Genomic DNA, 14,981 nt, shown 5'->3' on the forward strand with positions numbered 1-14,981 from the left:
CTTTGTACTTTCATTTTTTGCTAATTTTGATTAACTTGTACTTTTTTATTCTGCAGTTTTGAAAGGTTTTATAGATTCTAAAATATAAGCCCTTTTTAAAGTGGTATTTTGTCAAAAGTACTAAGATGTTTAGGTACTCAGAGTACCACAAGAAAGATGTGGTCTGGAGTCAGCAAACTTTTTCAATAAAAGACTAAACAGGAAATATTTTAGACTGTGAAGGTTACTGGCACAAAAGTTATTGTGCACAAAAGTAGCCCTAGACAAGATGTAAACTAATAGCCATGGATTTGTGTGCTAATAAAACTTAATTTCATCTAAAATATATATACATATATATATATATATATAAGCCCTTTTTTGGATATATCACTTACAAATAATTTTTCCCATTCTCTGGGTTTTTATCTTCAATAAAGATTTAAATTTTGTATACCTTCTGACTGATATGAAAGAAATAAAGAATAAAGATGTAATTAAATGTGTTTTTTAGTTTTTCATAGAAAATCACTAAAATATAAAAAGTAAAGTAACAAATTAGATGTACTTTGTTATGTAATTTTAGATGTAATTTGTTATGTATTTGTGTAAGTTGTACAAATTAGATGTATTTTCTTATGTAAAAAAATACTTACATAATCTATAAAAGATTGATACCTTTCATATGTAAAAGGGCTAATATAAATTTGTAAGAAATTGAAAAATGGGCAAAGGGCATTGTGGGTCATTTTAAGAGGAAATATATGGCAAAGCAACATTTATTTAAAATGTTCAACCTCACTGTTAATTTTAAAAATGCAAAGGAAAACAATCATTATGTATAACCAAATTAGCCAGTATTTTTAAATACGTCAATAATATTCAATGTTCAGGAAGATGTCGAAACATAAGTCTTAGGAGGACAGATTGAGTAGCTCTTTCTGGAGAGCAGTTTGGCAAAATTTACAAAGAAGCCTTAAAATCATTTATAACCTTTGACCTACTTCCTCTTCTAGGAAATTTTCAGAAAGATCAGAAGAAGTGGAAATCCAAAGGATACTTAGAACTGGAGGACAGACTCCAATGCATGCACACTGTCATCCTTAAGCCCCACATAATATGTACTATTAATATTTCCAGCCAAGCAACATGTATCATTCATGTGCTCAGATGCTGTTTTTCCCATGTGGTTCCCAGGACACCTCTACACTGGGCTGCAGCTGCAGGGAAGGCAGAATGTGTGCAGTCCCTGCTGGAGCTGGGCATGGACAGCAACCTACGTGACATCAATGAGAGCACGCCCCTGGCCTATGCCCTGTACTGTGGCCACACAGCCTGTGTCAAACTCCTCTCCCAAGAGAGCAGGTGAGCACAACAGGAGCCACTTTCTTTTTTTTTTTAATTTTTCTAGAAGTTGGAATTTTTTAATTTCCATTGTACTAACCCAACAATCACTAAGGATTGTTTGTCATTATCCAATATAGAGTGACATGTTCTTGACTCTTTGGGGTAAAATAGTAGCAGCAAGTCTAAATCCATCAGTCAGCCTAATAGTCACTGAACTTTAATCTCTTCCTTTTTTTCTCTTTCCTTTTCTCTTTATGCCATAGTTTCTTAATCTTTTTGCGTAAATCAACAGTCCTCAAACTTTTTGTTCTCCAGCCCCTTTATACACAAAAAATAATAAAGGATCCAAAAAGCTTTGTTCATGTCAGTCATACCTCTTTATATTTAGGACATTCGAAATTAAAACTGAAGAATTTTTAAGAAAATATTTGCTTATTCATTTAAAGTAAAATCAATCCATTATATTTACATATTAACAAAAATGCCATATTTTTACTTTAAAACAGCCTATTCTCCAAAACAAATAAAAACAATTGTGTTGAGAATAACAGCAATGTTCTTACTTGTTTTGCAAACCTATTTGATATGTAAATAGAAACCTGAGACAATACAACTATTACCATATCTACTTCTGCATTTAATCTGTTGTAATATGTTGATTGAAGTATATAAAAACTATATTCCTTATATAGATATGCAGTTAGGAAGTATTTCAATAACATTTCAAATAATTATGGATACTTTGATACTACACCAAAACATGATAAATTGGTTTCCTAAAAATTAGCTGAAGTAGAGACTTTGTCCCCATATTAATGAAATTTTTGAATTATAAGGTATTAAAATTAATTAGTCTGTCTTGCATTTTAAAATTTATTGTATTGGTCATTTAGAAAAATTTGGTTCATTAAATTATCTTCAAAATGACATAAGTCATTACATAATAATTGTTTACTTCCCTAGTTTTATTGGGAAAGTCCTTTTATATCAAGAAGCTATCAAACTTACAGTGTACATATAAGTTTTCCAAAATGCTAATTTTTGTTATTCACAACAGTTCTGCCAATTATTTACCTTAACATGATAGATTTACTTTGTTCATTTTTAAGAGAATTTCTGCAAATGTCCAACTCCAAATAACTGTACTCTCTAAGTCATAAAAATGGAGTTCTGTGAAAAACTATATAGTTCAGCTGGCAACTCAGTTGCACAAGTTGTTTAACTCAAGACAGCTGTCATTTCTATCAGTATATAGAATTGCCTATGAATACTTCTTATTTTGTTCAAAAAATATATATTCAAGGATCAATTTTAATAAAAGTAATTACTTTTACTGGGCATTATTAAGTTACATGGCAAAGTTTTTCAACACAAGTTCTTTGGTGCTCATGCCTTGATTTGTACCAAGGAGCCCACAATTTGGCCCACTATCTCTATTACACTGTTGGTACAGAGGACACAGGATGAAAAAGATGAATAACATCTCAATATTATTATGAAAACAGGTTTTAAAAACATGACATCCCTGAGAGACTGTCAGAGACCTCAGTATTCATTTAAACACATTTTGCAACCCACTAGCCAACATCAAAACCTGTAATAGAAAGGAGACAGATTGAAGGAGACACTGAAGTAGCACTCATTGGCACATGGGCATGTTCTGTAAATGGAACTTCAAAGAATGTACACTATAAGTTTGACAGCTTTCTGATACAGAAAGCCTTTTCCACTCTGATAGTATTAGAAAAGAAGCTAGATTCAATATTGCAAAAAACCTACTGGAAGGTGAAGGACAGAAGAAAAAAAATACACCATGATCCTATCATTCAATGTGTGACCTCTACAAAAGATAGTCATTATATGCAGCCAAAATAAGTGGTGGTGTCTTGCAAATTACAGATTACAGTATCTCAGTCCTATAAGAGTAATGACTTTTAGGGCAGCATGTGGGTCAGGTTTCATTGTTAACTCATACCACAGAAAACATTAAGTCAATTGTGGCCTCTAAAGAAAATAACACAGAATTTTCCAAGGAACAAAAACACAATAGTGCCTCAGGGAAACTATCCACATAAGAACCAGCCAGACAACAGCTATAACCTTTTTTCTTTAGAAAAAAAAAAATGCCCATTGGGCATTGCTCATTTTTCTTTTGCTGCCACACCCAACCTCTAGCATACATACTTCCTCTTCTGCAGCTGTGCCAGAAAAGCTTCTTTCCTTAAGTACACATTTTTAAAAAGTATTTTCAATAGAAAATTTAGTAAAACTGAAAGAGAAGCAGGACACACAAACAACTTATGATGGGCAGGCTTCCTGAATAGATATGGTCAGAGTTCTGTCAAGATCTCCTAGGATCCCTTTCAGAGAAAACCACATTTCCCCCCACTTCTTCAACCTCCACCCCACTTCTATGAGTTGAAGATGACCTCAAACCTTAGCCTTTATCTCTTTGACTTAAAACTTACACTCCTACTAACTGTCCTTGAGAAGCAAGAACAGTGACTATTTAAGGTATTTTCTGCTGAAAATATTCACTCTGTTCTCATTCAGTGTCGCTAAAGAAATCAAATGTGAATCAAACTCTCACCATAGCCTAAGTGCTACCAAAGAATCATGTAGCAGTGCAAAAAAAAAAGATTATCTAATTAACTGGGAAGTTAGTCGAGAAGGAAAAATTTCCTGAATTTTAAAATGATAGTCCCAGAGGGAGTAAAGGAATCTAAGACACGCTGTAACTGGGCAGAAAACAGGCCATGGCAAGGGAAAGGATTGAAAAGATGTTGCCAGTTCTTACAATTACCTTTGACTTGAGAGGGCTTTGTAAGATCTCAGACAACCTGTTCAAGCAGATGGCACATTAGAGGTGTTTTGATTGGTTAGCATTGTTGTCTTTTACTTTCTATCTGCACATAGTACCCTTAATATTTTATATTCCCTTAGAACAGAACCTGCCCGACTCATTCCTTCACAGAACAATAGACCACAGAGGAAGGAGGGACGATTCAGCATGTTCAATCAAATCTTCTGCAAAAACAAAAAAGAAGAGCAGAGAGCCTATCAGAAGGATCACAACAGGGACCTACAGAGAGGGGAGCACACCTCGGAAGTCGATGACATCATCACTTCCTTTGACAGCATTGTGGACACCAACTGCCAAGAACAGGCTGTTGATCAAGTAGCTATGGTTGACTTTAAGAAGAGGACCTCAGAGAATTCAAAATATCTCTTGCCAGAAAGAAAGCCTCTGGCACGTAAGGGGCTTCCACCAATCAGAACGCAGAGCCTCCCACCCATCACCCTGGGCAGTAGCTTCCTGACAGCCTCCCATGGGACCACTTCCTATGCTGGCCTGGGCTCTACTATGCATCACACAGCCCAGCGATCCCAGAAAAGCCAAAGTGAGCAAGATTTATTAAGTAACAGAACTGTCTGCCAAGCATTGCTAGAAAACCCTTGGAGAGGTGATTCTAACCAGGTGTTCTACAAAGCTTGGACTGTATCTTCTTCTGATAAACTATTAGACAGATTGCTTACCAGCAAATCTAGTCACCAGGAGGTTTCGGGGTTGCCACCTCTTCCTCTTCTACAGAATCCTTCAGCAGGTAATGCCCTTGCTTCCTGCTCCCTTCCTCATTCCTGGCAGGCTCTATGCAAGAAATGTCTGAGTGAGAAACTGAAGTAAGAATAGCTGAGAGGGTAGGATAAGAACAAATTAAATGAAATGACCAACTTTTTGTTTCCCCTGAAGTACCACTGAATTCAAGATTCTAGGCTATGAAAACTTTCTGTCCACACTGAGAGCAAGCATCAAGCAGAAAGCATGTTGTCTTCCCAGTAATATGTATGTTCAGTGGCATAGTAGAACAGGAAAAAGGATCCTTAACCAAAGGGTAGATTGCAAAATCATCTAAATTAGTCTGGATCACTAATTTTATTATTTTTTAAAGATGTATTGATTTATGCATTAAGAGCTGGGGTATTGGCCAGAGGTGGGGATGGAGTCATGAAAGGACCCACCAGAGACAAAGCGGGAAACACAGCAGGTGGATGTACTGAAATACACTACTAAGGGGAACAGCGGGAAAGACAGGAGAGATCTGCTGTGTCATGTGGGTTGGCAACCTGTCCAGAGATCAAACTCCCCATATAGTTTCTTGGTGCTGAGACTTAACCCCTTGTACCACTGGGGAGGGCCATTACTTTATTTTTTGAATGGCTCGTAGTGATTATGATGCCCACCAGAGTCTGGGAATTATGGCTCTGAAGTAGAGGCTGCAATACAGCTTCCAAAGCAGTTTCTTAGTACCAAATTTTGTTTTATTTTCAAGTAAATTAATTGATTCTATATAAAAACCAGAAAATTCTAAACTTCTACTGGTAAAGTTGAACCCAATTCAACTGCTAGATCTGACTGTCCCTTTGGGTCCCACTGTTACCAATTCAAGCCAGTCAATACCACGCTATTATGTCTATTATATCTTCACGGGGTGTTAGTTGTTCTTTGTCGATAAGTTTCGGCCACATTTCTCTGGGAATGAAGACTACTTCCTGTTTAATATTCAGTATGAGTCTGCCTCCCCTATTTCATTTATATCTGCTAGTGCCCAATGCCTCTGAGGTAGAAGATGACTCCCTTATCATATTTATATGTATTTAAGTACAGAATAAATATGGATAAACACAGGGAGGCTATGTTCTGGTGTCTGAGAAAAACTCCACTCAGACTTTGTTTCATCAACAAAACACTAAAGCATTTGGCTGATAACATGGATAATGTTTTTGCTTTTTTGTCCTCTAGAAAAGTAAGAAGGGGAAAATAATGGTCTTTCATCTTTTCCTACCTTTAATGGCCTCCAGGATCTTGACATGGCCTGCTCTCTGGAATTAGTCCTGTTCTGGATAACACCTTTTCATTCAAAAATCTTTTGAAATGTTTTAAAATCTTTTTTTTTTTTCTGTTCCCAGGACAACCATGGCTGTTTCTTCTATAGCAACTAGGGTTGGTTTCTGCTGCCTATAACAGAAACCCAGTGTAACAATGGTTTAAAATAGAAGTTCACTGTCCTCATATGAAAGAAATCTGAAATAGATAGAATCTAAGTGCTTGGTATCTCCATGATCACCAAGCTCCTTCCATCCTAGCATAGGGCTTTCGTACTTGGAATGGCTGAGAGAGGAGAATGAAGTAAATAGAGGGGGATAATGGATGTCCTCTAGCTGAAATAGCTCCCATTAAGAAGTCAGCTCCCATAAGCATCACATATCTGCTTACATTGATCAGAACTTCAGTTATATCACCAGGCCTGTCTGCACGGGAGAACAGGAATTGAAGACTACTGTCCCTCCAAAACTGGATTTGTGTTTCTATGATAGAAGGACAGACATTGAATAGAGAACTAGTAGATTCTGTCATGTGTGCCATCTAAAACTTTCTACTTACTTAAAATATAAGGACATTCAGTAAACTTGGTTTCAGGATTTGCTCAGTACCCAAAGAAGTAATATCTTGGAGTGATAAAATAGCAGAAATGGAGAAGCAAAATTATCTGAAGGAATCTGAACTGAATGTGCCTATATCAAAGCATTTTTTGACCTATACTTTTGAATGCTAATAGCAAATAGGAATCATCTAAGCAACTGAGTCACTGAGATAAATCTAAGAATCTTCAGCCTGCCAATGAACTTTGTGTGCTACAGATTTTTAAACTGATTGCGTTTAATTGCTTTTCTTCTTGCATTTAGACACAAGATCATATGGGTTTTAAATGGAAAGAACCTTAGTCATTCACTTATTTAAAAAATGAATATTTGGTGTCTTTCATCCTAATTTATCAAGAGGCAGTATCTCTAATGGTTGAAAAAGGGGGTTCTGAAACCATACTATCTAGGTTCAAATTCTGCCTTTATTACTTACTTGTAATTACTTCATTTCTCTGAGCCTTTGTTTCCTCATCTGAGAAACAGGAAAATACCTAACACATAGACTGGATTGCTATTAATGAAATGAGTTGATACATGTAAAGTGTATACACACACATGTTTATTTATTTATTTATTTATTTATTTTAAGATTTATTTATTTGTACATACAGAACTGGGGTACAGGCCAGAGACTCAGGGGCAGTGAGAGACTTCACCAGAGACAGAGTGGGGAGCAGAACAGGCAGATCAACGAAGTACACTGCTGAGGGGAGCAGCGGGCGGGCCAGGAGAGGTCTGCCACGCCATGTGGTCTCCTCCGGGGCAGGCGGGAATCAAACTCATGCGGAAGCGGCTTTAGATTCTCAGTGCTGTGCTTTAACCCGCTGCGCCACCAGGGAGGGCCACATGTTTATTTTTAACTGTGTGATAGCCCCTACATTAATCACTATGTCTAGAGACAAGCTAGGGATGATCTTAATTTTAAAGATGATAAATTTTAAGTAAGTGAGCTAATCTCCTACCTGTTGGTCCTCAGATGTAATCTTCTCCTGCCCCTCCATAAGGTTGGAGGCTGGAGGGCCCATAGAAAAGGAGAATCTTGCTTTCCCTTAATTGAGATATGACTGTCACCAAGTTGTCACAGGATTGTAATTCCAATTATTTATACCCTTGAGTTATAATTATTTGGGATTTTCTATATGTCAGTCTTTAGGGACAAAGGCAACTAATACAGGGCCCAAGGGGGAAAAAAGAAAGAAAGATATACCCCTCTCACAGTAACAGTGACATAGGGTCCATTAAAGTCAAAAGAAAAGACTTTGTAGCCGGACTGTAGGCCAGCTTTCAGGTTTTTTCTAGGAGACCCATCTCTGGGTATCCTCTTCTTTCTGTATTTTCAGTTCCCATCAGGCCGTGGAATCCAGATTAAGCTTGTTGCTGTTACTACATCTACAAATACAGCCTCAGAAAGAACGTTAGATAATTTTCTTGTTTGTGTTTGCTCTTCAAGATCAGAAAGCAGTTCATTTAACCTTATTCACCCCAACAATCTGATTTTCTTCTAAATTACTTTGTCCTCCAAAAAAAGACCTCCCTACCACATGCATTTTTTGTGTATGTGGACATTTTAAGCCTAATTTGAAATAATTTTGCAGTTACTGAAGCTTCTTGACTGTAGGGAGATTCAATTAAGTGATATAAATTGTTAGTCCAGGTAGCTTAAAACTCAGCTGATTTCTGCATTGAGCTTCTGTATCTGGCATGAAAGCCTGCTATAGTAAAGTCATTGGATGCTGTAAATCACACCACTGCGCCACTAGCTTGAACTTGGATACTCTCTTTAATGTTGGATTTTTTCCATTCCTGCACTGGGTTTGTAGAAATAATATAGGCTAGCAATGCTACTGTTTGAATTCCTGGCAGTCAGTCTCCTATGCTTACATCAGCAACAGTGAACATTTAGCTATAATGATGATTACTTAACATTTATTGAGACCTGTCAGTGGGCTGGATGGAGAGAGATAGGGGATGAGGCACTTACCATAATGAGAGAATTTGGACCACATCAGCTTAATTCATTGCAGGCAGCTTTTAGATAAAATGGAACTGAAAGCTCTGTGGTATTTGCTACCAGCCTGGTTATTTACAAGTTATCACAAGGAAAGTAAGAAACTTTCAAAACTTTCTATTACAAAACTTGCTGGACTACCCGAGTACAGCTCACTCTCCCTGTGTAGATCTTAACTTGGGACCTTCTGTTTAAACCCATTAGGTACTTTAGTGGGCAAATGTCTCACAGCCGGCCCTTTCCTCACTTCCCGGTTTCTAGTCTCTGAACCTCCTCCAGTCTTTTTGCCCTCAGTCCTTCGAATAGCCCCTTGATACCTTTGGCAATCCCTTGCCTTTTTGCTCTATGACATCTTTGCCCATTTTATTTTTACCTTCTCTCTATTATGTGTTTGATATATACCTACAGTCTTTTAAGAGCCAACTCAAACTCTTTTATTGGAAGGTAGCCCCAACTTCTGTAAGAGTGTGGTTCTTTCTTACTGTCATAATAAAAAAAAAAAAAAAAAAAAAAAAAACTGGTTGATTCTCCTCAGGGGCAAAAAAGTGAACTTCATTTTTCTCCTTAAACAACACTGCAGGAGAGAAATGAATATTCTCATTCTACAGATCATGAAGTGGAGCTACAGTGGTGTCAACCTGTCTAATGTCACAGAGTAAACGTAACAGAGCAGACCTTGAAGCAAGGTCACTTGGAATCAAGACTTCTTGTCCTCTTCGGACCCTTCTTTCCTGTGATCCAACTGCACTTCTTGTGGGCATTTATTTCTCTAAAGTTTACTCTCTTCCAGCATAAGTTATAAGTCCTGCATGAGCACTTTGCCTTGCCTTCTCTTTATACCCTAGTTTTGTTACAGGGCAGGGAGAAGGACACCCATGAGCCTTCAAGCCTGCCTACTTTAAATAGGTTCCACGACATCATGACAAAACATATAAGACCTTTAATGGAAAGGAGCTTTAATGAAATTAATATGCAATACAGAAAAGACAAAGAATATAGTTTCTAAATCAAACACCCAAAGTTACCCATCCCCTTGTGGGTAAAAGACCACCCAAAAGGGATTGGCCCAAAGCAAGGCCTGACAGCCCGCCACAAGTCTAAAGCACCTTCTGGTGGGACCCATAGAAAAGGGTCAGAAATGGGGAGGAAAAGAGCAAAATCAAAATCAAGAAAAATGCTACTATTAGGTTCACCTCCCCATGGGTTTCTCACCCACATATGTTTCAACTAGTCCAGGATCAAGAAACAAGTGCTGCTTCTTCACATGTCTGTCTCTGCTACATGTGCCTCCTCTAGGTGTCCTTCTGGCTCTCTATCCTGCTTCCTTCTTCTTCAGTCGCCTCTCCAGATTCTTCTCTTTCCTGCTCAGCTTGACCCTCCTTTGGGTATGGCAGGAAACCTGGAACTTCCCCTTTTCCTAGGGACCATCCTGTTACAGACTCTAGCACTAGGTGACCATGCACTCAGTGATAGCTAAACTTATTACTGTAACAGAGTGGACCCAGGCAAAGGGGAGGTTCCAGCTTCCCTGCCCACCCAGGGGGAGAGTGGAGCTGAGCAGAGAAGAGAGGAGTCTAGAAAGGAGTCTGAGGAAGCAGGATAGAGAGCCAGAAAGAGACCTGAGGGAGACACATGGAACAGAGAGACATGTGAAGAAACTGCATTTGATTCTTATTCTTGGACTGGTTGAAACAGATGTGGGTGAGAGACTCAGGGGGAGTTTCACTATGGCAGCATTTATCTTGATTTTGATTTTGCTCTTTTCTTCCCAGACTTGTCTGGCCATTTCTGACCCTTTTCTGTGAGTCCCGGCCAAAAGATGCTTTAGGCTTATGGCGGGTTTTCAGGCCTTGCTTTAGGCCAACCCCTTTTGGGTGGACTTTTACCCATGAGGGGACAGGTAACTTTGGGTGTTTGATTTAAAAACTATATTCTTTGTCTTTTCTGTATTGCATACTAATTGATTAAAGTTCCTTTCCATTAAAGCTCTTATGTCTTGTCTTGATGTGGAAGATGGCAGAACCTATTTAGAGCAGACAGGGTTCAGGGTTGCCCCTCTCTCCCTGCCCTGTAACACTACCAGTCCTTCATTCACTTCTGGATCTTTCATTTAACTGTGAAAACCTTTCCTTCCCTTTTATTCTAAGACATGGATACCCCCTGAAGGAGCCTGCAGCACAAATAAGAAAACTTTGGGCTGTGTACTGAGCAAAGCACTAGGATGGAATAAAGTTAACTCTCCTTCCAATTCCAAAATCACTGCCTCAGTCCTTCTCTACGCAAGGAACCTTAGTTTCTAAGGCCATTACTGTGGGTTTTCGAGTGAAATAGATCTGACTCCAAGCTCCCTCACTTCCCATCATCTGACCTTGAGTACTTTTCAGAATTCCTCCACACCACAGTCCTCATTTGTAAAATGGGAATGATAATGGTATGTAATTCACAAGTGAAGGTGGTGTTAGGATTAAATGCAATTATTCCCACAGCATTTACTCCAACCTTGACAATAGCAAATACACCACAAACATTATCTTATTTATCATTATCTTATATCTCCATTTTACTCCATTTCTGCTCAAATGTAGTTGGTTAGATAGGATATGAGTTGATAAGGGTTTTACTATAATTCTAGTAAGTACTGTGTCTTTCTAAATTATGGCTCTTAAAATGGTTTGCCCTTCAGAGTTTAAAGGAATTAAAACACAAATATTAAATGTCCACCACACAGACTGGAAGTTTTGTTCAACCTAATCAAGCAACTACTCAAATGGGTGCCTCTATGAGTCTGCTAGTGGAGTCAGCTGAGCAGACAGGAGATGAATTTTGGCTAGTGCTATATCTTTATTTGAAAGACTACCTTGTCAAAAGGATGACTTAAACTCCATGAGCAGTGCTGTATTGCCTCTGGCTTCTACTAAGCCAACAGGTAAAAGATCAGATAATTCATTCCCAGTGTCCAGGAGATTTTGTTAAAACACTCTGCAGTCTACAACTGTAACAAATGCTAATATTTATTGAGTCTTCACTCAGTAAATCAAGTGATTAATATTTTCTTTCCTAGTTAATCTTTATAACTATAAGAAAAAACAGATAAAATTATTTTCATCATTTTATTGGGGAAATTTAATTAGTTGCTTCATTTGTCCAGTATTTAATCTCTCTGCCTGTGGAGCCCAAGCTCCTATTCATTACCAAATTCAGCAACTTTTTAATTGAACATAAATAGCTTTTGTGTTGTATCTTCTTTTTAGATATTTGGAACATCTCTTATAATTAGTAATATGTGGATAAATTGTTAACACTGACTCTGTGAAAGAAAAGTCAGTGCTTGCTGATGATTTCCATGGTGCAAATACTTATACCATGGTTCTTATTAAGCTACCAGTGGGGTGTCAATCAGCTTATAAAATGCCTGAAAATTTAAGCATCAATATGCCACTGTTTATAGTATAAATTAGATTATAGTGATCTCCCAGTTTTGGTTTTTTTTTTTAACTAGCTCCCATCTCTAGGCCTGGGACCTAATAAAAATCTAATCATTTCATTTATCTGGGGTTTGGTCAGAGAAGCAATTTTTTTTAACTCCTGAGATAATTCCTACTGTAGCCAGAATTGAGAAACCCCTGTTTTAGAAGAATAAATTCATCATCAAAGATTTGATAAGTCATGGCAATTTTTTTTCAAACTTTTTAAGTTTTATGGTGTGGGTAGTCAAATATGCCTGTTCATAAAATTTTATTTAAACTAGTCAGTTAAGTCATGATTTCTGCTATCCTTTCCTTTTATTTAAATAGAGAATGGCACATAATAGAAGCTCAATAAAGTATAATTATTATTATTGCTTTTGCTATAGAGTCTCAACCCTAAAGAGTGGGTCCTTTGCCTTGTAGGGAAATATGTCACCAGAGAGCACTAGTTGTAGCTGAACTAAACAAGCCTTGTTAGAGAGACTCAGCATGCATGAGGGAGCCAGTTTTGGAAAGAGAATATAACCTGGCTCCCCAAAGGGAGTTAGGAGGGGATGCTTAAAGGGTATGATATTTATTTAAACATGTACACACACACACACATACACATACACACATATATTACATCATTGTTCATTTTTGTACAATCTTTTTTTGTACAAACATTGGTGTTTTCCCCATAGAATCCCCACCACTAATTCACCTGTGCACTATCACCATAGTCCCTTGTGCTCTTCCTGTCCCCTGTTTTGATTCTTCCCCCTCACCCTTCACTACATAATGTCTCTCATTTATAGTTGCCTGCTAGTTTTGTTTTTTCATTTATTTTTTTTCATGATCTCTTATTTGGTTCCCCTATATTCTTCCTATAAATTAAACCATCTGATATGTTTCTTTTTCCTTATGACTTATTTCACTGAGCATAACCCCTTCCAGCTCCATCCATGTTGCTGTGGATGGAGCTTAGCTTTTTTATTGCTGAATAGTATTCTGTTGTGTATATATACCATATCTTCTTGATCCAGTCATCTATTTCTGGTCATTTGGGTTGTTCCCAACATGTAAATAGTGCTGCAGTAAACATAGGGGTGCAGGTATCCTTTTGAATTAATATTTTTGTGTCTTTTAGATAGATTCCTAGCAGTGGAATTACTGGGCCATATGGTAGCTCCATTTTTAGTAGTCTGAGGAACTTCCACACAGCTTTTCATAATGGTTGGACCAGTTTGCTTTCCCCCCAGCAGTGTAGAAGAGTTCCTTTTTCTCCACATCCGTGACAGCACTTGATGTTGCCAGATTTTTAAATATGTGCCATTTTCTCTGGTGTAAGATAATATCGTGTGGCTTTGATTGCATTTCTAAAGACTAAAATATTTAAAAAGTCAGTCCATGAGGAAGGGAGAAGAGCAGCATCATAGCTTGTTCTGGATTATTTTCCAATTGTGCATGTGGGCTGTCTGCTTTCTCTCTCCAGTAAATTGCAAGATAATCATTAGTCACGGTCTAAGCTTTTTACCTATCAGGTTAGTGAAGTGGACTTAGTTGCTTGGACTGGATGCACTAGTCCATGACTTAGTCCACCTATTCAAACAAGACTAGGGTAATTCATCTTTCATCATAATTTCTTTTACCTAGGCTATCTCACTTTTATTGTTGTTAACATCTTCAATTTAGTGATGTTTAGTGACTTTTACAATTCTCTTAACCATTAGATTATATCATTTTTTTACTTGGTTGATTCTTAAATGATTGATCTAAGTATTTGTCCCCAGGACAAAATTTTCAGCATCTCTCCCCAAACAGACTCAAAATCAGGGATCTTCCATTTGCCCGGAACAACTTAGCTCCTCTACCAGACCAAAAGTGTAAGTATTTTGAATTTTCCTCAGTTTCTTTTGCAAGTGTTAACATGTCTAGATACAACTACATGTCGTTTCTGTTTGTAGGAAGTCCTCACGTATTTTATACAAAAATTTCTCACAGTATACAATATATTCTGATACATTCTGTTCATCCAGTTGTATTCAAGTTTGAGTGTGCCTAAGTATTTACCGGGATGTCTTGTTATGAGATAAACTGCTGAGCCCTGTATCGAAGTTCTGAATTTCTGTATCTTTATACTTGTTCTCTGAGATAATACCAATTGAAAAAACAGTTCAAAAAGGTTACATGACTTGCCCAACATTACTTAAGTGTTAAGTAGGAGAGCCAGATGCTTCAATGCAGGATGCTGAGTCAACTGCCTCATGAAACAAGTAATACTAGATTCTAATCTCCTTCCTCCTTTTCTTCCTATTCCACCTCACCCATATGTAATGCCTGCACACGTGCACGCACACACACCCAGATTAGATGATTTAGGACCTGCACCAACTATGTAAGATAAGTTCCTTAACCTTGCTTTAGTTTCCTCACTGTGCCAGTAACAGTAGCACCAGCCAGATAGAATTGTTGGGAGGATTAAATGAGATTATAAAATATTTTAAAATACTTGACAACTGCTTGCACAGAATCAATATCTTGTGTTTATTCTCCCCTATGCTATAGTTTGAGTGAATAAAGGGTTTTTGAATTTTTAGATAAAAAACCATGGGAGATTTAGTAGCCCAACGTTTATAGTCCAAACTCATACAATTTCATAGCAGAAATCAAGATCTCTTCCATGACAGATCAGCCTCTGCCTTTACTAATTTGTG

General features: G+C 37.5%; 1 protein-coding gene across 1 annotated transcript in view; it reads left to right on the forward strand.

Annotated features, from left to right (window-relative positions):
* Positions 1 to 14,981, forward strand: part of ANKRD55 (ankyrin repeat domain 55) — an 81,537-nt gene that overhangs the window by 65,372 nt on the left and 1,184 nt on the right. The window contains exons 8-10 of the mRNA XM_012721792.1: positions 1,177 to 1,344; positions 4,270 to 4,931; positions 14,058 to 14,150. Of these exons, the coding sequence (XP_012577246.1) occupies positions 1,177 to 1,344; positions 4,270 to 4,931; positions 14,058 to 14,150 (923 nt within the window). The remainder of the gene's footprint in view (positions 1 to 1,176; positions 1,345 to 4,269; positions 4,932 to 14,057; positions 14,151 to 14,981) is intronic.

The sequence above is a fragment of the Condylura cristata genome, unplaced genomic scaffold (assembly GCF_000260355.1).
Source record: "Condylura cristata isolate star-nosed mole 26May11 unplaced genomic scaffold, ConCri1.0 scaffold00007, whole genome shotgun sequence".
In the NCBI taxonomy this organism is placed as follows: Eukaryota; Metazoa; Chordata; class Mammalia; order Eulipotyphla; family Talpidae; genus Condylura; species Condylura cristata.